This window comes from Silurus meridionalis, chromosome 27 (assembly GCF_014805685.1).
Source record: "Silurus meridionalis isolate SWU-2019-XX chromosome 27, ASM1480568v1, whole genome shotgun sequence".
Classification (NCBI taxonomy): domain Eukaryota; kingdom Metazoa; phylum Chordata; class Actinopteri; order Siluriformes; family Siluridae; genus Silurus; species Silurus meridionalis.
Genome location: NC_060910.1, coordinates 16,528,951 through 16,552,413, shown reverse-complemented (window position 1 = coordinate 16,552,413; position 23,463 = coordinate 16,528,951). Strand labels below are relative to the sequence as shown.

The window sequence follows — 23,463 nt, the reverse complement described above, 5'->3', positions numbered from 1 at the left end:
TCTTTCGCTGTCTCGTCTCTCCATCCTGTGCTGTTTTCCAAATCCATGCTGACCAGCGCCTGGAAATAAAAACACATACAAAGTAAAAAAAAGCCACACACACACTCACACACACACACAAGTACTTTATAGTTCTGAACAAATGATTATCCCATTTGGAAAAGGTTCCTGAAAGCGGACGCTTCAAGGAGAAGTGATTATTTCTACATAATGAGAACGTTCATTATCATTCCATTACTTACTCTTTCTCCCAGAATAAATGTTTTACTAAATAAAACAGCACAACCTTGTGGTGTACTGTTTATATTTGGGCCTTTATATACTCTATATGGACACGGTATAGGACTTTCCCCCGCCATATGTGGTTTTTCCCCAAATTGTTCCCACAAAGTTGGAGGCACCCCAGGCCTCCTCACCGTAACCTACCTGGAAATCGGTACCTGATTTTGTGGAATGTCACACAAATCTCCACAGGGACACTCCAAAATCTAGTGGAACATCTACCCAGGAGTGTGAAGGTTACTAAAGCACATACAACATTTTGCATTCAGTTCAAAGAAAAATATTTCTGTATATTAATTTTTAGATAATAAAATGATTACTGGGGTAATCAATAATTGTGGGTTTAGCACCCTTTTTTATTTGTTATATTTCATTTTTCAATTCGTGTTTATTATTCACACTTAAATATAGTTTTTGTGTTGGTTTTGGGTTTTTTTTGGGGGGGGGTTTCAATGCAATGCGATTATTTTTTTTTTATTTTGAATGGTTATTATTTCTAAATATTCTCCTTATTTAGCACACACAATTAGTTTCTTTTTGCATGTTAGTTGTGCATGCAAATTGTTTTGGAACTCATAAATAGAATTGCAGGATGTAAGACACTGAAGCGTACCTGCACAGTTCTCTAAGTGCGATCAAACATGGAGGAGCAAAACATTTTAAGTGATTTAAAGTAAAGTGTTGAGTAAAATTGGAAAAAAAAAAAAACATTTAACCAATAATATCGACTCATGCCATATGAAGCAATTTAATTCCTAATGCAAATCCTCATTCCATGATTTCAGTTCGATGGATTATAGGGATCCAAAAGCAACATTCAGTCAGCCCTTGAGCAACCTGATGTTACTGCATTCCAATGAAATTTAGAGACTTGAGGTATCTTTTTAACCAGAAAGCAGAATATGTGGAACACTAGCTCCCTCTACTGTTTTACAGCAATTTGCAGACCAACACCCCAGAAACCCCTAGAGCAGTACACTATATTTCAGGCACAGTTATCACCTTCAACTTGGTTGTTTTTGGGAAAAAACCCTCTGAGAACTTACTAGGGGGTCGATCAGAACATAACAGGAGCCACTTATTTTAGTGGACACCCTTAATTAAATACTGAGATTTGAAGTACACTATTTGGGCAAAAGTTGTTGGTCGCCTGACCATCCCATTCCACATGTAGTCCCTATATGCTGTTACAGTAACCTGTCGACCATTGATTGGTTGTTCTTCCATGCACCACTTTTGGTAGAAACCACTGCATATATGAAACACTATTCAAAGCCTGCTGGCTTAGAGATACTTAGTCATCTAGTCATTATAATTTCCCCTTCAGCCTTCAGTCGTTTAAATCCTAGCACTTGCTCATTTTTCCTGTTTCTGACATGTCTTCTTGGTAACATATTAAACGGCGGACCGCAGGTTTGTTTAGTCTCCGCCGTGCACTGTTGTCACTTATTATTATCATTATTGTTATGATTATTATTATTAAACTCGAAAACATACACAACAGCGGCAGGTGTATACAAAAGAAACTAGAGTTAGCGGAGTGTCACTCTGGCTACTCGCTCTGTACTGGAAATACGATTTGGTTTGCACATGTGCCACCGTTAGCGATATGGATTCTTCAGCGCTTGTTTCAAGAATTTCTGTTAAAATCCTGACAATTCCACACACACTTATATACACATATCTGTCATCTGTATTAACCAAATGGGGTCCAACAAATGTAAACTATTTGATACATTTTTTCATTTATTTACTTTTATTTAATCAATTTCATTTGTGCCAATTTAAACAATTACTCAATTTAATCAATATAATTGTATTATTAGGTATATATATATATATATATATATATATATATATATATATATATATATAAGCAATTTTATATATTGCCCACTGTCCTTATGGAATACCATTCCCATGAATGACTTGGTCTCCAACAATGTTCAGGTAGAAGGTCGAAATCCCACCCACATATGAATGCCTACGATTTCCCGGCAGAAAATTCCCCAGATAATCCCACTGCCTCCACAGGTTGACCTGCTTCCCCTAAGTCATCTACAAAACATGATTTAAAACATGAGGTCGACTTCTTGCACTGCTCCATGGTCTGCTACTGATGCTCATATGACCATTGTAGGAGATTACTGTTTTCAGCAAGTAGATTTTCTTCTGGATTGGACCTCATGGAGTATCCTTTGTTCACCACATACATCAATGAACCTCGGCTGCTCACTGGTTCATCTCCCTTGGAACACATTTGATAGGTTCGAACACCCCACAAGACCTGTTGCTTTGGAGAAGCTCTGTCACTGTAATCCAGCCATTATAATTTGTCAGTCCCTCAGATCCTTACTCTTGCCCATTTTTCCTGCTTTCAACACATCAAACACATCACCTGCTGTGCTACAAACGCAGCTCAAAAGGTTGCTTCGGAAATGATGGCACCTCGGCCCAGGGATTACCATCTCTCTAAACTTTTTACGGAAAAAACAAAACAAAATAATAAGCGCTAATGTGTGTACGTTGTTATACACGTTGGGTTTTTGAGATACATTTTTATTTCTGTGTTAGAGAACATATTAGCAGTCTGCCTAACCCTCACAGTCAAACATGGAGGTGTCTTAATGGTTCCAACATGGCTACCATTCCATACTTCACCATGCACCATGCAATTCATCTGGACTGGGTCTCATTGGAAACGACTTTATCGTGCAACAAGGCGATAAGACGAATTGTATGTTCAACCTCTGTAAGCATTATTTCGAGAGGTCGTCTGGAGGGTTATCGATCATAGAACACACAGTCACTGCACTTGAATCTCAAAGAAATCTCCATCTAGTGGAGAACACCTTTGGGAAGCGCTCCAAAGTATTTCATGGTAAAGCTGAATGTTTGGAGAAAGGAACCGTCTGGGTGGTCAAATTAAATCTTTATACCATTACATGTCCTAGTTTGTTGCATAGAAACGAAAGGAACATCTATGTGGGTCTCAAAAACTATAAACCATTAGGTGTTTCCAAGCTTTTTACAGGAATTTATGCATCATTAAAACAAATATAATAGATTTATAATAGAATTAGACTTTTAGTCTATAAATCTAGACTTTTAGTGCAATAGATTACATTGATTTGTGCATTCATTTTGTACCCATAGTTCAAGCTTTTACTTTTTCTTTTAATCTGAACAATCCCTTCCCGACCAGTGAAGCATGGTGGTGGGAGCACTATGTTATGGAGTTAGTTTGCTAGGGAAAGTGACTGGTGCAAATCAGAAAGAAAAAAAACACCAAAAAAAAAAAAAAAAAAAGATCAAACAGCCCTAGTAGGTCTGCTCATGAGCAACCTGGTGCAACCACTACTGATCATGAAGATTGAGAAAGGTTTAAAGTGTCTGGAAGAAGTCTGGAACACCAGCCCCCTTTACTGTTTACCATAGTTTGCATGCTAGATGTCTGTGGCACCAAATGAAGCATAGGCGGAAAATGAAGCTATTATCTACATTAGAACAGGGTCCACTTTTATGGTGGACACCAACATTAATTTAATACTGAGGTCTAGAAAAAGATATAAAGAGATGCAACACCTCAATGTCTCAAAAACAAGAATTCTCAGTTAGAATATACACCATAAGACTAAACATACTACTGTATATGTGGACAACTGATCAATTGCATCCTTATGAACTTGTTGAACACTAGATTTCGGAAGCGTGGTCGAGTTGAGGTCAAGAATCATGGTTCTTCTTATTACACTCTAAGTAGCATGTTTGATCATTCAACAAATTGACTCCCTCTCGAACGTACCGATCTGATTTAGCACCTTAAACTCATTGGGCTCGTTCTTCCTTCGCTCTCTCACCCAGCTTCATCCTCATCATGAAAAGAAGTGTTGCCAATTTTATTTAGTGCTATACAACATGTATCCCTATTAGTTGATAAGTTCTAACAGTTTATAAGGTCTTCAGAAGGAACAAGAATGCAGAAGGAGACCTGGAGTAGCCTCCTGGTCCCAAGGACAGTATTTGGACAGCAGCAGCATCAAGATCACCATGCCTACATGAGCTCGCACCACCACCACCGCCGGCCTGGAACACCCACTAACACACCTATTCCTGCACCAGATAGGTTCTCTGGTGACATTTTAGATCAGTGTAGAACCCCAGTGTCCTTGTTTTGGAGAATTAACTATGAGAAGTAGGTCACCACAAATATGGAAAAACACTCATTTTCAGCACTAATATGTCGACCAATCTCCACCAAACATTACCTGCAAAAACAATAAAAAGGGGCATTAAAGCACTTTAGAACTTCCATAAAAACATGCAATCAGCAAAGCTTCGAGTCTCTAGATGTTTTGAAGCACCTCGCTTCAAAGGCTCCTCCTTTCACACCTCAGCCACATAGTGGGTGTAAAAGCTCCAGATTTCTCAGACTTACACTTGGAGCTCGGAGGAGGTGTTGAGAAGAAACCTGAACGCATCCAGGAGCTACGATGCTCCTGAGTGGTGTGTTCTGCAGGCTGTGGCTTCTTATCTGTTTGAGGATGATCATCAGACCACCTTCTGTCTAGCTGCAGAAGAAAAAGGAAAAAAATAAACTCTATCGATATCATGTGGGAAGTGAAAGTGGTGGCGTGTCTGCTCGCGGTCTCGCACGTCGTCGCGTCTCAGGTCACGCGCAGGGCGTCGCGGGAGTGCCCAGGCGCGTGCGACCCGTCGCGGTGCCCGGCCGCCCCAAAATCCTGCTACTTCGGCGTGGCGCGAGACGCGTGTCGCTGCTGCGCTACGTGCGCCGGCGGCGAGGGCGAGCCGTGCGGCGAGCGGGGGCGCGCGCGCTGCGGCGACGGCCTGCGCTGCGAGCGCGTCCCGACGGTTACGGCGGGAGAGGGGGGGCGCGCACGCATGTGCGTGTGCGCCGCTGCGGGACCGGTGTGCGGGAGCGACGGCCGCACGTACCCGAGCGAGTGTCGCCTCAGAGCCGAGAACCGGAAGGCCGAGCGTAGCCGCGCGCCCGCTGTCATTCCTATCCAAAAAGGCGCGTGCGAATCCGGTAAGTCAGTGACGCGCGCGCTCCTCTCTCAGATTCTATATACATTTCAATGAAATAAAATTATGTAAGTCAGCATAAGACAGATATGATAAATATTGAATAATTATGATTTACAACTTAAATAATTAATCATGGATGGATAGATGGATGGATGCAGGGGCGTAGCCATCATTTCAAAAGTGGGGGGGGCGAAATGTGTAGTGTTACCTGTTTTTTTTTTTTTCCTCCACTAAAAAAGTGAGGGGGACGAATTAACTTTTTATAAAAAGTGCGGGGGACATGTCCCCCGCGTCCCCCGCGTAATCTACGCCCCTGGATGAATGGATGGATGGATGGATGGATGGATGGATGGATGGATGGATGGATAAGTGAGTCTATGGATAGGTGGATATATTTTTGGCAAAAAAAAAATGAGGCTAAGCAAAATTTGGATGGATAAATGGATGGATGGATGGGTGGATGGATGGGTGGATGAACCAAATAATGAGGTTAAGCAAAAAGTGGATGGACGGACGGACAAATGGAGGGACGGACGGATGTATGAACCAAATAATGAGGTTAAGCAAAAACCTTTGCCTACACTTTACCAGTAAAAAGAAATGGCAGGAAACTGCCTGGCTTCCTTGGAACTAATGACATCCGGAAAATGGCAAAATGGCTTAAGAACGATTGGAAAATGTGCCTGGAAGATAAAAACTTGAAGGATTGATGAAGATGAAGTCCTAAAACTGCTTTAGATATACTTCCATCAGCTTTAAATACACTTAGGTATGAATCTACTTAGGGTTTCATCATCCGCGAGGTTTGCGTGTCATTGCGGCAGGAGTCGAACTTTACAGCTTCATGCAAAATTAAAAACAAGGCCCCTCATGAAAACCTAACAGGAGGTGTTTAGGTGATAATGGATTTATTGGTATTCCTGTAAAAGTGAATAGGATGAAAAATGGGGCCATGTTACGGAAGCTCTTTTAACATCAGAGGAATTTTTAATCGCTTTCGGTCCAACGAACAATGCTGACCAGACATTTTTTATCTCTCCTGAAATTTGTTTTATATATGATAGTATTACGTTTAATACAACTAACAGCCTTTATATTGTAGTCTTGTGATATTGTGCTATTGTGGGACTATTTTAACGCACAAGTGATGTGTGTTTTGACCTGTTTATGGTGTAAAGTTTGGAGATTATGCTGACGTAGGTAAGGTGAGGAGGCCTGAGGTGCTGTCAAAGGTGTTTAATAGGGTTTATAGCTCTATAGCAGGTTACTCAAGCTCTTCCACAACCCATGTAAAGCATCTTCATTGTCATGCTGGAGCAGGTTTGGGTCTCCAAGTTCAAGTGAAGAGAAAATTGTATGCCAAAAAACATATCCACAGCTGGGTTCCTCTAACTTTGGAGAAGAAACCACATAGGGATGGAAAGGTCTTTTGTCCATAACATGTATGTAAAAAACCTATTGGAGAAATCAAGAAGTTTATTATAAAGAACCAGTGGAGACAAACTCCCTGAGATGGTATGATGAAAAAAAACCTTGTGAAGAACCTTATCGTGATTTGGGTTTGGCCAAATGTCCATGCATTGAAATGTCTTCCAGAAGTTACCAACTTTTCACTGATGGAGCGTAAAAGTTCTCATGACGGTTCTAAACCAAATCCGCTGTAGCGAACAGTTCCTATTAATTACAAAATCCAAATCCATCTTCATCTCACCATCAAGGTCATGGTGCCTTTTTGTGCCTTAGTCTTTATATGAGAATTCATTTCGAGAGAAATATTTACTCTATTGAAAACAGCATTGTGTCTATGTTTATATAGTTTTTTGTCACGATTTGCTACACAACTGACAAAAAGGAGCTTGTTTAGGCCTGTCACAAGTGTTCGCTAGTCATACAAATAATTGTCTTTTCAGTTCCATTTAAAAGCATATAAAAGGAATTATTGTGTGATGGAGAAAAAGGAAATCATGTTAAAAAAAACATTTCTACCCTTTAGTTAATATAGCACCTGACAGCGTTCAAGGGAAAAACCAAAAAAAATGGAAAACACTTACAATCACCCAGTTGCACAGCTTGCATCTAAGACCTTACGTTCGCCTTTTAAAGTCTTAGGCAAAGGAAAGTAGCATGCAGTGAATATATGATGGTCTCTTGATGGAAAGGACACAAATAAGGTCCAGTAGTAGCTGTTCCTGTACAATTTCAAACATAAGAACTATAAAAATGCCTGTAACATTGGGCAAAGGTTTTGCGATTCAGGTACTTTCTTGCAAAAATGCGATGAAATTGTCACAAGGTATCCAAATCAGATCCACAGGTTTTTCTAAAAGATTCAAATCACCTGCAAGTGCAAAAATGCAAACACAATATGGAGCTATTCCTGATTGACTTTGTTTTGAATAAAGCTTAAATAACAGCAAAAATCAAGCAGATATTTTGCCAATTTTTGATCTAAGTTGTTGTAAAGCCTGATATTTGTTGATGATGACATTAACATAGTTTCTTTGAGTGTCTAATTGGGCAAAACCCAAGCAGTGGGATGCAAACCTAAGGGTCTTCATTTAGGGTTAATGTTAGCCTGAAACACTGATGCCTGGTTGGTGATCAATTCTTGTTTAAGTTCTATCAAACTATTTCTAGTAACAGTCCTAGCTGTGTAAATGCGTATTCAGGGTATATAGTGATACATGTGTTCTATCATGTTGCGTTACACAAAGGGAAAAAACCTGTGGCACGCAACTGCACTGTGCCACTCGTTGAACCTTTTCCAAAAACACAGAAACCCTGCCCGGGCTCCAAATTTCTCATTTCTCGAAGTTGCAGGGATTCGTAAAACATATCTGCACTCTGTTTACATCCTGCGGTGTACCCCAGAAAGAGCACAGATAAGCATCCCACATCAATTTCAGGCGGTAAAAAGCACCTCTGGTAGGCTATCTTGCGTGCAGCAGGCGCCCCGGGGCCAGCTTTACTGCTTTGACATGGGGCTTGTTTGCACATGTCGCTCTATTGCTCCAAAACAATTACGATTGCGTATGGGCTGGTGGGCATGCACAATGTGTACAGCGCTAATGATGGCTTAGGTGGAATTTTAATGCTGAACAACCATCCAGTGTGTTACTGTTTGAAATGCCTGATTTGAACAAAAAAATAATAGGTTTGGAATTAGGAAACAGGGTCCTGAGCAAGGTCATCTGACATGGCTGCAGCATGGCAATGCAGTAGATTGTTTTCTGTTCTGCATTGGTATTGTATGAGGAAGTCAGGTGTGGCAGAAAAGTATGTAGGGGTGGTGCACGACATGTATGAGGACAGTGTGACAGCAGTGAAGTGTGTAGTAGGAACGACAGACTGGTTCAAGGTGGAGGTTGGATTGCATCAAGGATCAGCTCTAAGCCCTTACCTGTTTGCAGTGGTAATGGACAGGTTGACGGGCAAGGTCAGACAGGAATCTCCATGAACTATGATGTTTGTGGATGATATTGTGATTTGTGGTGAGAGTAGGGAGCAGGTGGAGAAGAGCCTGGAGAGGTGGAGGTATGCGCTGGAGAGAAGGGGAATGAAAGTCAGTAGGAGTAAAACAGAGTACATGTGTGTAAATGAGAGGGAGGACAGTGGAGTGGTGTGGTTGCAGGGAGAGGGGGTGGCAAAGGTTAAAAAAGTTTAGGTACCCGGGGTCAACAGTGCAAAGTAATGGAGAGTGTGTTAGAGAAGTGAAAAAAGAGTGAAAGCAGGATGAAGTCGGTGGAGAAGAGTGGCAGGAATAATTTGTGATAAAAGGGTATCTGCAAGAGTGAAAGGGGAAGTTTATAGGACTGAGGATGGAGCCACCAGGAAGGAGGAAAAGAGAAAGGCCAAAGAGGAGGTTTATGGATATAGTGAGAGACATGTAGGTAGTTGGTTTCAAAGAGGCAGATGTAGAGGACAGAGTAGTATGGAGACGGATGATCCACTGTGGTGACCCCTAACGGGAGCAGCCCGAAAGAAGAAGAAGCAGATCAGAGCACAAGCTGCTATCAGAAGTACGTGCTCGGGAATTGTGCTTTAAAGGTTCATCAACTGTAATGCCTGTGTCAGAATTTGTGCTTTTACCCCAACAGGTTCCCAGAACCCCAGCAGCATGCGCTACAAATTCAACTTCATAGCAGACGTAGTGGACAAGATCGCCCCTGCAGTCGTTCATCTGGAGCTGTTCAGAAGGTAAGGTCACAACACAATTAAAAGTAACAGCTGTGGTCGACAGCAGTATCTTATCAAAGCCGAGGGGTCATTTATGGAGTTCTTGGTCGAGTCCAATATAACTGCCAAAGTGTGCTTCCTGTTTCCTTAGACTGCCATATACAAACCAGGAAATGCCGGTCTCTACTGGCTCAGGGTTTATTGTGTCTGAAGATGGCTGGATAGTCACCAACGCCCACGTGCTATCTAACAAACAGCGGATTAAAGTGGAACTAAACAGTGGTGTCCATTACGATGCTACGATCAAGGACGTGGACCAGAAATTAGACATTGCTCTAATTAAGATTGACTCAGAGGTAGGTTGGAATATACCGTTCAGGAAAGATATCTGTTGTGGTTGGTCATTTGGCAAATGGTAATCTGTGTACAATTGATGATCAGTGACTAGTCAATGCGTACAATGGTGATCAGTGATCAAGCTTTAAAATGGCGTTCAGAAATTGGTCTTTGGGTACAATGGGAATAATTGATTGGTTATGTAGTACAATATGAATCAGAAATTGGTAATTGGCAACAATAGTGTCCAGTGATTGGTTATTGGGTACAATGGGAATCAGTGATTGGTTATTGTGTACAATTAATGATCAGTGACTGGTCATTGGCTACAAAAGTGATCTGTGATTGGTCCTTGGGGACAATGGTGATCCATGATTAGTCATTGGGTACAATTGCTGTTCAGTGATTGGTCTTTGGGTACATTGGTGACCAGTGATTGGTCATTGGGAACAATAGTGATATCTGACTGGTCACTGTGTATAGTGGTGTTCAATGACGGGTCATTGCAAACAATAGTGATCTGTGATTAATCATAAGGGACAATGGTAATCAGTGATTGGTTAATGAGTACAATTGATAATCAGTGACTGATTATTAGGTACAATTTAAAATACTCTGGTAAAAGTAACTATATTTTTTTACTTAAGTTAAAGTAAAAAGGTTTTTGTTCTGACTTTACTACCATTACTATCACTTGTTTTAGTGTAACACTAGTAACTGGACCTCACCTCATTAATATTAGGGCTGTCAACCGATTAAAATATTAAATCGCGATTAATCACACGATTGTCATGAGATAACCTGCGATTCATCGCAACATGGTGTTTTACATGACGTAAATCAACAGGACAGCAACTTTTGCCATGTTTCCAGGTGGACAGTTAATGATGTGAAACCGGATTAAACCTTTACACGGATTACATAATCAGAGAATATTTGTTTCAAGCTTTCTATACATATATTTATTATGTCTGTGAGGCAAATATTCACTGAGATTCAGGTTGTTTTATTTATGCGTCTGTGAAAAGAAGAGACAGAGAGCGCCCCCTGTCTTTATTTCACATAATCACAGCGTTTTGTTGTCATTATGAATGTATACAAATAAAAATAGATACTTTACAGATATGTTGTTCTTTTCTGTATGTTACAAAAAAAAGACAGTAATTTCAGATCATTTCGGCGTTATGAGAAAAAAATGCCACAAAACGCGCCGGCGTATTTTTCGACCCCAGCAGGTTAATTGTGCGTATCATGGCAGATTTTGGCATTAATCGCTCGTTAATAAAACGAGTGCCGTTAAAATGAATTTGCGTTAACAGGTTCTTAACATGTTCATTATGATAGCCCTAATTAATATCTTAATACAAAACGGATTTCAAATTTTGTTACCTAATGAACGTATCCAGGCTGAACATCCACCATATAGAACACAAGGAAAGGTGACCAGGAATGTCTCCGAGACACCCTCTGTCTCATCTTCGTAAGCTACCCTACGTCTGTGGTGTGTGAGAGACCGGAAATGATACACCAGTGGTAGATAAAAAATATTGACATTTCACCAAATAGTTTAAAACTAAAGTAATGAGTCTGGTGTGAAAATGTAAGAAGTAGAAAGTACAGATATTTGTGTAAAAAATGTAAGGAGTGAAAGTTGTCCAAAAAAACCCATAATGAAGTAGAGTAGAAAAAAACAGAAAAATCTACTGAGGTACAGTAAGTATTTGTTCTTCATTACTTCCCATCTCTTTTTAGCCAATGATAGTAATGAACCAGCGAATTAATCCACAAGAAGTCACATAAACATCTCAACAAGATCGAATTCCTTTCCTTGGCATGGTCATATTTCGGGCTTGCTTGTATTTCTCGATGGGTTTTACAGTGGAACCTCGGAGCTCGCGGCCTTAGCGCTCGCGACCTCGCATGCTTGCGACTTTCATTCCGACCGTTGACTCTCATTCAGATCGGCTTGTGAGCAACCGCGAGCTGCTCAAAACGCTAGTTTAAACATTTCTAATCAAGGTTTATCTCATTAAAACACACTTCAGCATACTATATAAAGTGAGTACCCATTACTGTATTTTCTGTACTGTATTGTACTGTATTTTCTGTACTTCTCTACTGCATACTTTACTGTACCTGTACTTTATTTTTTTTAATTAAGCATTGTAATTGCTGTTAATTTACATAAAGTATTGTTAAAATAGTCTAATAATTAAGTGTTATGGATTGAAATAGTGTTATTTACTCATTTAAATTGATTTCGTATAGTGTTCTTGGGGTTTTTACTGGGTTGGAAGGGGCGTATCAAAAGGTGGCGGAAATTCGTAACTCGCGACCGGTCGGTCCCTAACCCTCGCGAGCTCCAAGGTTCCACTGTATATATAATTTGAAATGTAAGCAACATTTCTTCCATTAGGCTCTTTCACATGGAGACAAAACAGCGTAGCATGTTACTGTAGCATTGCCTTTACAATATCATAGCCACAGCTTCTGCTCAAATTCAATTCTCTAGTATTGAAGGTTACTGTAACCTTGTGCAGGGCAACAGCACATGACTCACTAGTAATCAGTTCCAATCAGCGCACACACTTCAGGAGGTGGACCAAAGCGTTCACGGCAGATGGAAGGAGATCCGTCGCTGCCGACACCCTGGAGAGGGAAAGGCAGGGATGGAGCGTGGCGTTGTGCCCGAGGAGGGTATGTAATAAAGCGAGAGTGTCATTCTCTACTACTATAAAAATGCTCCCCACGAGGCACGGACAAGGCAAGACAGGCAGAAACATGTTTCCTGCAGCCGTCGACTTTTCACTTCAGGAGTGCAGATGGCTGGTGGTTTTTTTTTTTTGTTGTTGTTTTGTTTTTCAATAGATTTTTTCTTTTTCCAGGTCATTAATAACTACAACACACGCATGTCAAACTGACAATCTCTGAATTTATACATAATCGGACTTACAATGGAGGAGAAAATACATCCTGTATCCTGAAAAATTTGAACATGTACATGTTTTGTTCTATTTTTACTTGAGCTATTAATGCAGTCTGTTTACTGGGGATTTACACTGGGAACCTTTTTTCATGGGTTTTACAAACAAAAGTGCAAATGATGGCATTTGTGAATTCTAGGTATTTAACACCAATTAAAAGCGATAAGAAAACTACAGCAAAACGAAATCTTGATATATGATTGTGATGAGAAAATGCTTTTTTCCGGTGTCGAATTTCATACTTGCTCATCACAGATGCAGTTGCTGTTTTAAAAGTAACTTTCAGAGTACAAGCATATACAGTATCTCACAAAAACCCCCTCCGGACCCCCAATACAGTAAAACTGCACATTTTAGAGTGGCCAGCCAGAGGCACACCTGTACAATAATTATGCTGTCTAATTAGCATCTTGATCTGATATAATTCTCTCAGCAAAGTAGACTTTAGATTTTGACAGATCTGTGAACAATATTTGAGAGAAATAGACCTTTTGTGTACATAGATAAGTCTTAGATCTTTGAGTTCAGCTCATGAAAAATCAGGGCAAAAACAAAAGTGTTGCATTTATAATTTTGTTTAGCGTATAAACTTTCTTTCGGCTTCTCCCATCAGGAGTCGCCACAGCGGACCATCCGCATGTTTGATTGGGCACATGTTTTTACGCTGGATGCCCTTCCTAATGCAACCCTCCCCATTTATCTGGGCTTGGGACCGGCACTAAGGCTGGTGCAACCCTAATGGCTGGGGTTGGTTCCCTGACCGGGGATCGAACCCAGGCCGCAGCGGTGAGAGCGCCGCATCCTAACCACTAGACCATATACTATATAAAACTATTTGGTGTGTACTGGACATTAAAATAACTGCACCGGTCCCATTGGTACAGAAGTAGATTGCATGCATATCGATTTCATCTCAGCTTCCCTTTGTGTCGGTGTAGGAGGCTGTGCCCATCCTGTCCCTGGGCCACTCCTCTGACCTGCGCCCGGGCGAGTTCGTGGTGGCCGTGGGCAGCCCGTTCTCCCTGCAGAACACGGTCACAACGGGCATCATCAGCACCACGCAGCGTGGCAGCCGCGAACTCGGCCTCCAAGACTCCGACATGGAGTACATCCAGACTGATGCCATCATTAACGTAGGTTTTTTCTGAAAGAAGAAATGTGGCATAAGTGTTCCAAGCTAAAATTTCACATCCCCCTATGGATTTCAAGTGTTTTATACATCAATATTAAAAGGATTCTTTGACAAAATCAAGAATAGGTCAAGTTTTAAATGCATAGAAATGCCTAGAAATGCTGTCAGAGATCATCAGTAATAATTCAATAGTTGGCAAAAGTTGGATGACCAGGATGGAGCTTGCGGAATACAATATACAGAAAAAAGTAAACCCAACCCTGTCAGAGCATGACAATGCCTCAAAGCCAGCTCCGTGAAGATATGCTTTCCATGAGTTGAAAGTGTGTGGAAGATCTTGATTGGTCTGCTAAAGCTCTGAACCCCAACCCTATTGAACACCTTGGGGATTAATTGTATCTAAATGAGGACAAATCCCCCCCAAAAAAACTGGTTGAACATCTTTCCAGAAGAGTGGAGGTTCTTCTAGGGGCAAAGGGGGACTAGATGTGAAATGGGATGTTCACATCATAATGTGTCCACAAACTTTGGTTCATATATTATGTGTGTTGCATCGTAAACCGATGTTTCTTGCACGCAAAATATGAAAAGAATATAAAATCAAATGTCAAATTATTTTTTTATTTGTATTTTTTTGCAGTACGGCAACTCCGGAGGACCGCTTGTCAATCTGGTAAGTCTTATTAGCCCCTTATTCGAGTCCTCGTTGTCTCGCTTCTCTTTGTTCGACATGTATCCTGGGTCACATTTCTGTTTTTGATTCACTCACGCACTCTCCCATCTCTCTTTTTATTATAACCGTCCTTTTATGTTTTGCTCTCGTCTGGATAAATCATCTGCTTTATATTCTCCTATCGATCCTGAGAGGTTGAGAACAACTCTGTGCTCCGGGGGCAGTGTTTCCATCCAGCTAGTTTTTTCCCCTGCAATCGCCAATAAAACAGCACTCTCATTTAGTGGGCAGAAATTGTTCCAAACCAGCACTGTAGTCTAATTTAAGAAGGACGTCCTGTCCCGTGAGAGTGCTGCATTCGGAGGATAAACGTGTTTAAGCCAAAAGTTTCGTCTTCTATAAGTGATACTTAGCACCAAATGCTTTCTGGATTCGGCCAAACAAAACAAAATGCTTCTAGTTTTTTTAATGACACATTCGTAGCATTTATTTTTTATTTGTTTGCAATGCTGTGAAACATCTTCCATGCATCCCAAAACTCCATTAGGGTTGCCAGGTTGTGTGTTGGAAGGTAAATGATTGGTAACATGCTTACCTGAAAGTTGAGATAGATGGATGGATGGATGGATGGATGGATGGATGGATGGATGGATGGATGGATGGATGGATGGATGGATGGATAGATAGATAGATAGATAGATAGATAGATAGATAGATAGATAGATAGATAGATAGATAGATAGATAGATAGATGAGATTTGTTTTGTCATGTATTATCAGTAAGTAGATGGTGTACTTAAATCTAATGTTCCCATATTGAGCCGCATCTGAAAGAAATGAAACTTCCCTCATGAGGGCTTTAAAATGCCCTCACACACCGAGTCATTTATTAGAATAAAGCCGCAGAGGATCAGGAGTTCAGATGACAGCAGACACCTGTCTGAAAAGGCCAGAACAGCTCTTTTATAATGCAAGCTTAATGAATAGCAATTTTTCATACCGCTGCATATCAGAGCGGCTTCCATCGATGTATAATACTTGCCTCCAAGGTAAAGGTTGTTCCGTTTTACTTTGTTCTTTCCTGATTAAATTAGAAAGAACGTCCTACTCCTGTCTCGGCGTATTTCTCGAACAAGCGGTCCCGCCGCGGCCTTTGTGTTTTCCCAAGGCCGGACCGTTTGCTTGTTCGACTATTATTATTTTTTTTATTGCGTCTCAAGGATGGAGACGTCATCGGCATAAACACGCTGAAGGTCACGGCAGGAATCTCGTTTGCGATTCCCTCGGACCGGATACGCCAGTTCCTCGCCGACTCCTACGAGAGACAAAGGAAAGGTTCGTTTAAACCTTTTTTTTTTGCTCTTGAACGATTAAAAAGGCCATATTTTTTCCTCATTTTCTTCTATATATTTATACATATATGTATGGACAGAATTATTGGGACACCTGACTTTTTTCAGCCATATGTGCTTACCACAAAGTTCAAACATCTTTACTTGAACTACGAGACCCAAACCTGTTCCAATATGGCGCCCCTGTGCACAATGCCAGCACCATGAAGATATGCTTTTCATTGGTTGGAAGATCTTGAGAGGGCCTGCTAGAAAGCTCAAACCCTTCTGAACACCTTTTGGATGAATTCTAATGTTGACTGCACCCCAGGCCTCCTCAAATCACCTACATCAGTACATGAGTTTTTCAAACACATTCATGACTGAATGAATCTCCATAAATCACCCCAGAAATGTAAAGGTTATGTTATTATAGCAGGAAATAGGGACTAAATATGAAATATGCGATGTCCAAAAACACATACAAATCTTATAGTCAGTGTCCACAAACTTGTGTTCATACAGTGTACATATATCCTCGTCCATTTTTTGTGCGATATTAAGGAGAAAATATAATAATTGCAAATAAATAAATACACAATATTCTGTATGGTTTTATCATGAAAGACTAAATGAATACAATCTTCTTACCGTTTGTTCCCAGGGAACACGCAGCCCAAGAAACGGTACATGGGAGTGAGAATGTTTCAGCTGACGCCATCGTAAGTTCTTAAAGGACACGGACGAGTTCGAGAACCTAGTTTATTTTCTATCGTTCCAAATACCAAATTAAATAAACACCAGAAAAACTCTCAGACATGATCAGCAACTGGACGAGGCTACGCTTTTTTTCCCTCCTACACTAGCATGAGGTTCATACAACAGCTAGCGTTTCGAGTTTAGAAACATTAGAATGGAACACTTGCTCAAATCCTGTCAGAAATTGGCAAGAAATTCGAAGTTCATTCAAAAACAATCCCTGAAAATTCCCATGTCAATAATCAGGGAATAAAAGTACAGTGTCAGCAAGTAAAAAAAAAAAGCTAGCATGGAAATCTTAGCATTGAAGAAAAAACTAGATATTGTTATGTAAAGTGTTTCTACGTATCCAACATATTTATTTATGTTTCTTCGTTCTAGTTTAATCAAGAACCTGAAAGAAAGAGAAACCGATTTCCCAGATGTCAGTTCAGGAGTGTACGTCTACGAGGTGATCCCTGGAACGGCTGCCTCCAGGTAACAGAACAGGTCCAGGCCTTCCCGACTCGTCTCTCGTTCCTTTCCCGCTTCGCCGCGGCCCCCGAGGCCGCGCTCGTGCTATCACACCCGGCTTCGTTACACAATTTATGTCCCGCTGTGTGCCTTCGGGCCTTTTCTCCACAGCACGTTTCTCAGCATGAAAACATTCCAGCTGTATGTGCCGTAAACGGTTGGCGGCGTGACAAAAAGGCGCGAACAACCGGAGGCACGTGAGGCGAGAAAAAAGGATCTCATTGCCCGTCAGCGGTGTGCGTGAATTCTCGGGAGCTGAGCGATAGCATTAGCAAGGCGGAGAACAAAAGAAGGTGGTTGTTAAAGTACGGCGATGCCTCCAGGGGGTCTAGAAATGATCACCCTTCGATTCCAGGACAGGGATTGAAAATAATACCTCATAAAGCCAGGTTTAGACTGTAGCCCACCAGCTTTGGGATTGTTACCGAAAAACTTGATTTCAATAAAAACCTTATGGTGGACTACCACATGATCAGAGCCACAATGAAGCTCACCTTTGGTCTTGCATAAAGCCCTGGTCACAGTATCATAGGTTCGCCTGAAACAAAACCTAATGTTTAAACTAACCTTTAGATCGTAAAGATATTTGTTTATTAGCATGTGGGATAGAGATGATTCCATTCCCCAGTTTGAGATTCATGAGGTCACTGTTGAGGTGAAGATCTCAAGGAGATGGATTTGGAGGGGAGGTGAAGAGGCCTGGGGTCCAGTCATCGATATACGTCTGATACAATTGTGCGCCTCCAATTTTTGTGGTAACAGTTTGGAGAAGAACCACATATCTCTGGAAATTCTGGTGACCCAGTAAGTTTCGCAACTTCTGTATGTTTGAGGTCATGTCATTATCATTACGTCCCCCACTTTTTTCCAAATAAGTGATTGAAACATCACAAGACATCTAAGCATCTAACCAATTACTCTCTCTTTCTCGTTTCTCTAGTGGTGGCCTAAAGAACCGCGATGTGATCGTCAGCATTAACGGCAAGTCGGTTCACAGCACGGACGAAGTCAGTCACGCTGTGCAATCGGCCGAGACGCTCTCGGTGACGGTGTGGCGCGTTAACAAAAGCGTCGTGCTCACAGTAGTTCCCGGAGAACTGGAGTGACGGATCCCGTACCACGGCCAGGTCCCGAACACTATTAGCGTCCACCGTGATCTACGACTTCCTGTTTGTCAGCTTTTTCAATCCTGTACGTATTAAACGCAATGCACTGCAATACGGAGGAATGTCTGCAAGTAGCGAAGAGGGTTACATACATTCTTACATACGTGTACATACCTGTACAACATACATGATCCATACACGAGGGCATTTTTTATATATTTATATTTTTAGCGCTTCCTGGTGCAAAAATATTGACACGTCAATACAGTATAAACAATGCATAATTAAAATCAGGTTTTATTCTTATTACATAGCTGGTGAACTGGATCGCAAGTAACGATGGAAGGAAACGTTTCTGCGGTGGTTTAATGGTGCAACAGATAAATTTTTTTTTTTAAATCACGGTTCGGATCGCATTACGGTTTTCTGAGCAAAAAAAAAAAAGTGAAGAAGACAAATATAGATTGCTTTCCATTTATTATAGATTTTACAGCATGGAAATGAACTTTGAGTTCTCCTGCGCCTCCGGTGGCCGTTGTTGTTCAATACATGTGAACACGTGAATGCCTTGTGTAGATACAAAATGAATGCAAAAGCAATATGGGCATGAGAAAACAAAAAAAAAATGTTTCTTCCGCCATCATTAAAAATTTTTTTGATTACTCCGCGGTTTGGGGGCAAACCGTGAGTTGTGATCGGATCAACTGCGATCAGTTGCCCCTAAAATATATATATATATATATATATATATATATATATATATATATATACACAGACAAAAATTTTGTGAACACCTGATGTGCTTTTTTGAACATCTTATTCCAATGTTTAGTCCCTATTTGGTGTTAAAATAACCTCCACACTTCTGGTTAGACGTTCCACTAGATTTTGAGACGAATGTAGGTGAGGTGAGAAAGCGCGGAGTCAGCGTTCCAGTGCAAATATGGTTTGAACTCTATAGCAGGCCACTGAAGATCCTTTACACACTTCCAACACATGTAGAGCATGTCTTCCTGGAGCTGGCTTTGTTTCGAGTCACGTAGCAGAAGCGAAGGGAAAACGGTAAGAAGTTGTAGAAGAACCGCATACGGCTGCGAAAGTCCGGTGTCCCAATACTTTTGTCGGTATCGTGTATATTGAAGTTAAAGGCGGCAGGCATACAAAAAAAATTGCTTAAACCAACAGCACGTTTGTGTTTCCACAGTCTGCTTGTGTTATTGTGATTCTTTTTTATTTTATTATAAATTCGATTCTTGGTCCTGAACGACGCCGTTTTTCTTTCCGGACCGAATTATTGAATAACTTGGCTTAAAAAAAAAAAAAAAAAAGCAGGATGTTGCTCGATGAAAAACCAAAAAACAACAAATACCATTGGATTTGGAAATAAAAAATGTTAAATTCTCATAAAAGAATTGCATGTTTTTCTTTTTTTTTTTTTTTTCTAAATCCCACAACGCCGGATTGTGCATGGAAAAATCGCTGGAACGGTTACGCCCCATTGATTTGTTTCCTGGGGGCAAAATGCATAAGTATTCACCCCCTTTACTTTTTTTTTTTTTTTTTTTAAATACACATACACATCATCCCAGAAGACTACAACATGTTTGGAAAAGTCGATAAGAATATTTATGCACAGTAAATGACATTCCTATTTACAAAACCATACATACATACATACATACATACATACATACACAGGCTCTTTACTCTGTACAAATCAGAGCAGGGAAAAAAAAAAAACAAAAACAAAAACGTTGGCTCAGTAAAACGTGCACCAGTTGCTGCCGTCGCTGGGCGTCAGACCCCCGGTGATGAGCAGGATAAGATCGACGAACCACCAGATTCCCAGGCCGCCGAGAGTGAGGAGCTTCCCAACGGCGGTACCCGTGTGGCCCAGGCAGAAGCGGTCGACACCGAAGCAGCCGAGGAAGAACGAGTACAGCAGCGTGGTTATGAAGTAGTGACCGGTGTATCTGTGGATAAAATCTAGATGTATATACACACTCTTGGAAAAAAAATGACATAACGGCTGCAAGGGTCACCGTGACAACCGTTAATCAGGCCTTTTGTAGTGCAATTAAATAAAACCGGACGTTCTGTTCTGTCTCCAGGAAGTTACAGCTCTACCTCTGCCATGTTAATCTGTATTCTATGCGACTCTCTGTGGACGGTGGAACCTTGGATTCGTAATGCAAAGCGAATTCTACCAAAGGAAATAATGTAAATTTGGATTAAAAAAAAGTCATTTTTAATGCTATTTTATGTACAAAGGATTAGTACATGACAAAGTAAAATAAATAAATCAAACTAACCTGCTTAAACTAAAAGGGAAAAGGGTCACATGATTAATCTCCTAGAACAGGAAATATGTAGACATTACAAATTGGGTTTCAGCCTGGTACAAGACTTCCCTCTAGTGGCAAGTAAGTGCACATGCTCAGCTGAAGTGGCTCATAGGGCAAGAAACGTTCGCAGCACCTGTCCATATTTAAGGATATATCTATTGTTCGGGTGAATAATAATAATAATAATAATAATAATATAAATGTTTATTATAACAGCAGATCTGCTATAAACAACTCAATTAGAGAAAGACGAAAAATAGCGTTTGATGCGAGAGGGTGATGCAATATGGAAGGAGGGATTCTCGTACTTGATGCACGGTTCGTTCCCTCGGAGGAATTCTCGGGGCCCGGCGCACTCGATGCCTTCCAGCGCCGTGCACAGCACCTGAGTGTGATTCACGTCTCTGTACACCTGACCCTGATTTCCGATCTGTGCAATAAAAATGTAAATTATGTAAAAAAATATATATATATAATAAATCAATCATTTTCAAGCCCAAAAAAAAGGAGATTTTGATTCACAAAATTTAATTTTTGAGGCAAAAAATAAATAATAATAATAAATTAAAAAAAGATTGATTCTTATATGCTTTAGTTCACCTGAATGGATTTTTTTATTTATTATAATTATTTATTTTTTGTGCGAGAATCAGCACTGTTTATTTTTTTAATATAGAATAAAAATCAGTCATGTGTGTCCTCTTTTCCTGATTTGGATATTTGGGTACTTGCCTTCACGCAGCCGTGGCCCAGCTCCTGGAAGGCTGTGAGGTTTCCGTCGTGATCGACAGGATCTTTGCAGTAGATGAACTCCTCAGGGCTGAAAAGATGATCAGGATACAGTTTCACAGCACATACATGAAATGCAGCGTGCCTTCTAACAAATATAAGGTTAGGAACGACCCTTGTTTCCAGGTCTGAATGTGGCATATACGACAAACGCATAAACAACCATTCGTAAAGGGATTTGAATTCTTTTTTCTACAAAGATTTATGACCCATTGGAAAGGAGCGATTTCGAATCGGAACCTGATTCAAATCGGTGTTATGGGGACGTCATTAAGGCTAATTAGTATAGCGTATAGAAAAGAGGTTTGACTGATGGTGGATTTTACCGATACCAAGGATCGAACTCGCCGATTAATCAACCGATTAATCGGGAAAAATAAACCTCCATGCAAAATAGCTATTAGCTATTATTATACCAATAATATATTTATTATTATAATATTCGTTATTATATTTATAATACAATATTATTCTAATATTTAATATTCAATGAATAAATAGAGTTATTTAATTTAGAAATGATAATAAATGAAGCACTCTCCGTGCAGCATGCAGTCTCTCGCATAAAAACAATGAACATCACTGACTCGCCTCTAGAGGCCGCTCTTGTAATACAGTGGACCGAAAGCCAGGAAAAAAAATGATTTTTGTGGATAGTTCCAGAATCCAACTATCGGCGACGATTAATCGGTCGACATCTAGTATAGAATGTTTCACCTACATGGTCACCTCTGCCAGGAGGTTACGCCTTGTCCGTAGATCTCATTTCAACACTGTAAATAAAAAATCGTTTCACATCCCATTCCACATTTGGTCCCCCATTTCCACTTAAGACCTCCAACTCTTCTGGGAAGATGATCCACCAGATTTCTGGGGTGTTCTTACAGAGATTTCGTCCAGAGGTTTGGAAAGCCAGGTACTCGTGTAGGTGAAATCAGCCCAACAGTGTTGAGCATGCCAGACAAGATCTTTGACATTCTTCGAACCAATTGTATGTCTTCATATCTTTTAATGCTACCACCTTCCAAAAACATTTTCTACAACCGTGTGCCTCCAAGATCGTGTGATATTGTGGATAGGAGAAGTAGAAAACCAAAAACAGGCGTCCCAATACATTTGATACCCAAGATCAAAAAGTGGGCGGGACATAGCCGTGTATAAAGCATTTGATTGGACGGAAAACAAACTAATGCAGAATGAATGGTCAAAACACTATAAACCAAGAAAAAAAGATTTCTAATTTAAAAAATTGTAGTAAATGTATAAACAATAAATATTACATGATGATGATATGAACAACTTACAGGTAGCGACAGAGGACCACAGGTGATGGAGGACTGTATTCATACTGCTCCGTGATGGCGGACGGCTCTGTCGTTGTGATGTTATTATTGGTGACATTTTCTTCAGCTTGCTGTGTGATCAGAGCTGAGACTGTAGTGATGGAAGCTTTTGTTGCTTCTGTAGTGGTTGCTGCTGCTGTTGTTGTTGTTGTGGTGGTGGTGGTGGTGGTGGTGGTGATAGTGGTAACGATGTTCCCTGGTGTTGACGCCGTACTTCCGGTTATGGTGGAGTTCTCCGAATGAATCCCTTCCAGGCATTGCAAAAGCAACACCGAGGCGAGCAGGAAAAACTGTCCGCCTAACAAAATATAATTCACCGAGATGTGAGACATGGCGCCGTCTAAAACGAGCCTCGAAGTTCACACGCCAGTCTGCACCTTCATTTCCGGGATTTTTCACCAAGTCCCGCCTCCTCTAACGGGATTGGTGCAGACGACCAACCGACAACGACATTCTCCAATCAGCTCCAATTAAGCGCCTCGTAATACTATCTCTATTTTCTTTTCTACCAAAAAATACAAAAAATTAATCTCAAATTGTAAATAAATTTATATATATATATATATATATATATATATATATATATATATATATATATATATATATTTTTTTTTTTTATTTTTTTTTTTTTATTTATTATAATTT

The 23,463-nt window shown here is 40.5% G+C and overlaps 2 protein-coding genes across 4 annotated transcripts; one reads left to right on the top strand and one right to left on the bottom strand.

Annotated features, from left to right (window-relative positions):
• Positions 1-4,718: 4,718 nt before the first annotated feature.
• htra4 (HtrA serine peptidase 4) lies at positions 4,719-18,650 on the top strand. Of its 3 annotated transcripts, none has more exons than XM_046841881.1 (9): positions 4,719-5,332; positions 9,429-9,528; positions 9,659-9,863; positions 13,766-13,960; positions 14,600-14,632; positions 15,853-15,967; positions 16,628-16,685; positions 17,104-17,199; positions 18,176-18,650. In XM_046841881.1, the coding sequence occupies exons 1-9, from the start codon at positions 4,894-4,896 to the stop codon at positions 18,339-18,341; spliced, it is 1,407 nt and encodes a 468-aa protein (XP_046697837.1). In that variant the 5' UTR covers positions 4,719-4,893; the 3' UTR covers positions 18,342-18,650. The 3 variants fall into 3 exon arrangements, with proteins under 3 accessions (XP_046697837.1, XP_046697838.1, XP_046697839.1); XM_046841883.1 differs by lacking the exon at positions 4,719-5,332 and adding an exon at positions 9,213-9,350; XM_046841882.1 differs by lacking the exon at positions 13,766-13,960.
• A 151-nt stretch (positions 18,651-18,801) lies between these two features.
• Positions 18,802-23,255, bottom strand: tm2d2 (TM2 domain containing 2). The gene is made up of 4 exons (XM_046841884.1): positions 22,780-23,255; positions 21,419-21,506; positions 20,995-21,116; positions 18,802-20,314 (listed from the first exon to the last, which is right to left on the bottom strand). The coding sequence occupies exons 1-4, from the start codon at positions 23,148-23,150 to the stop codon at positions 20,101-20,103; spliced, it is 795 nt and encodes a 264-aa protein (XP_046697840.1). The 5' UTR covers positions 23,151-23,255; the 3' UTR covers positions 18,802-20,100.
• Between the last annotated feature and the right edge of the window lie 208 nt (positions 23,256-23,463).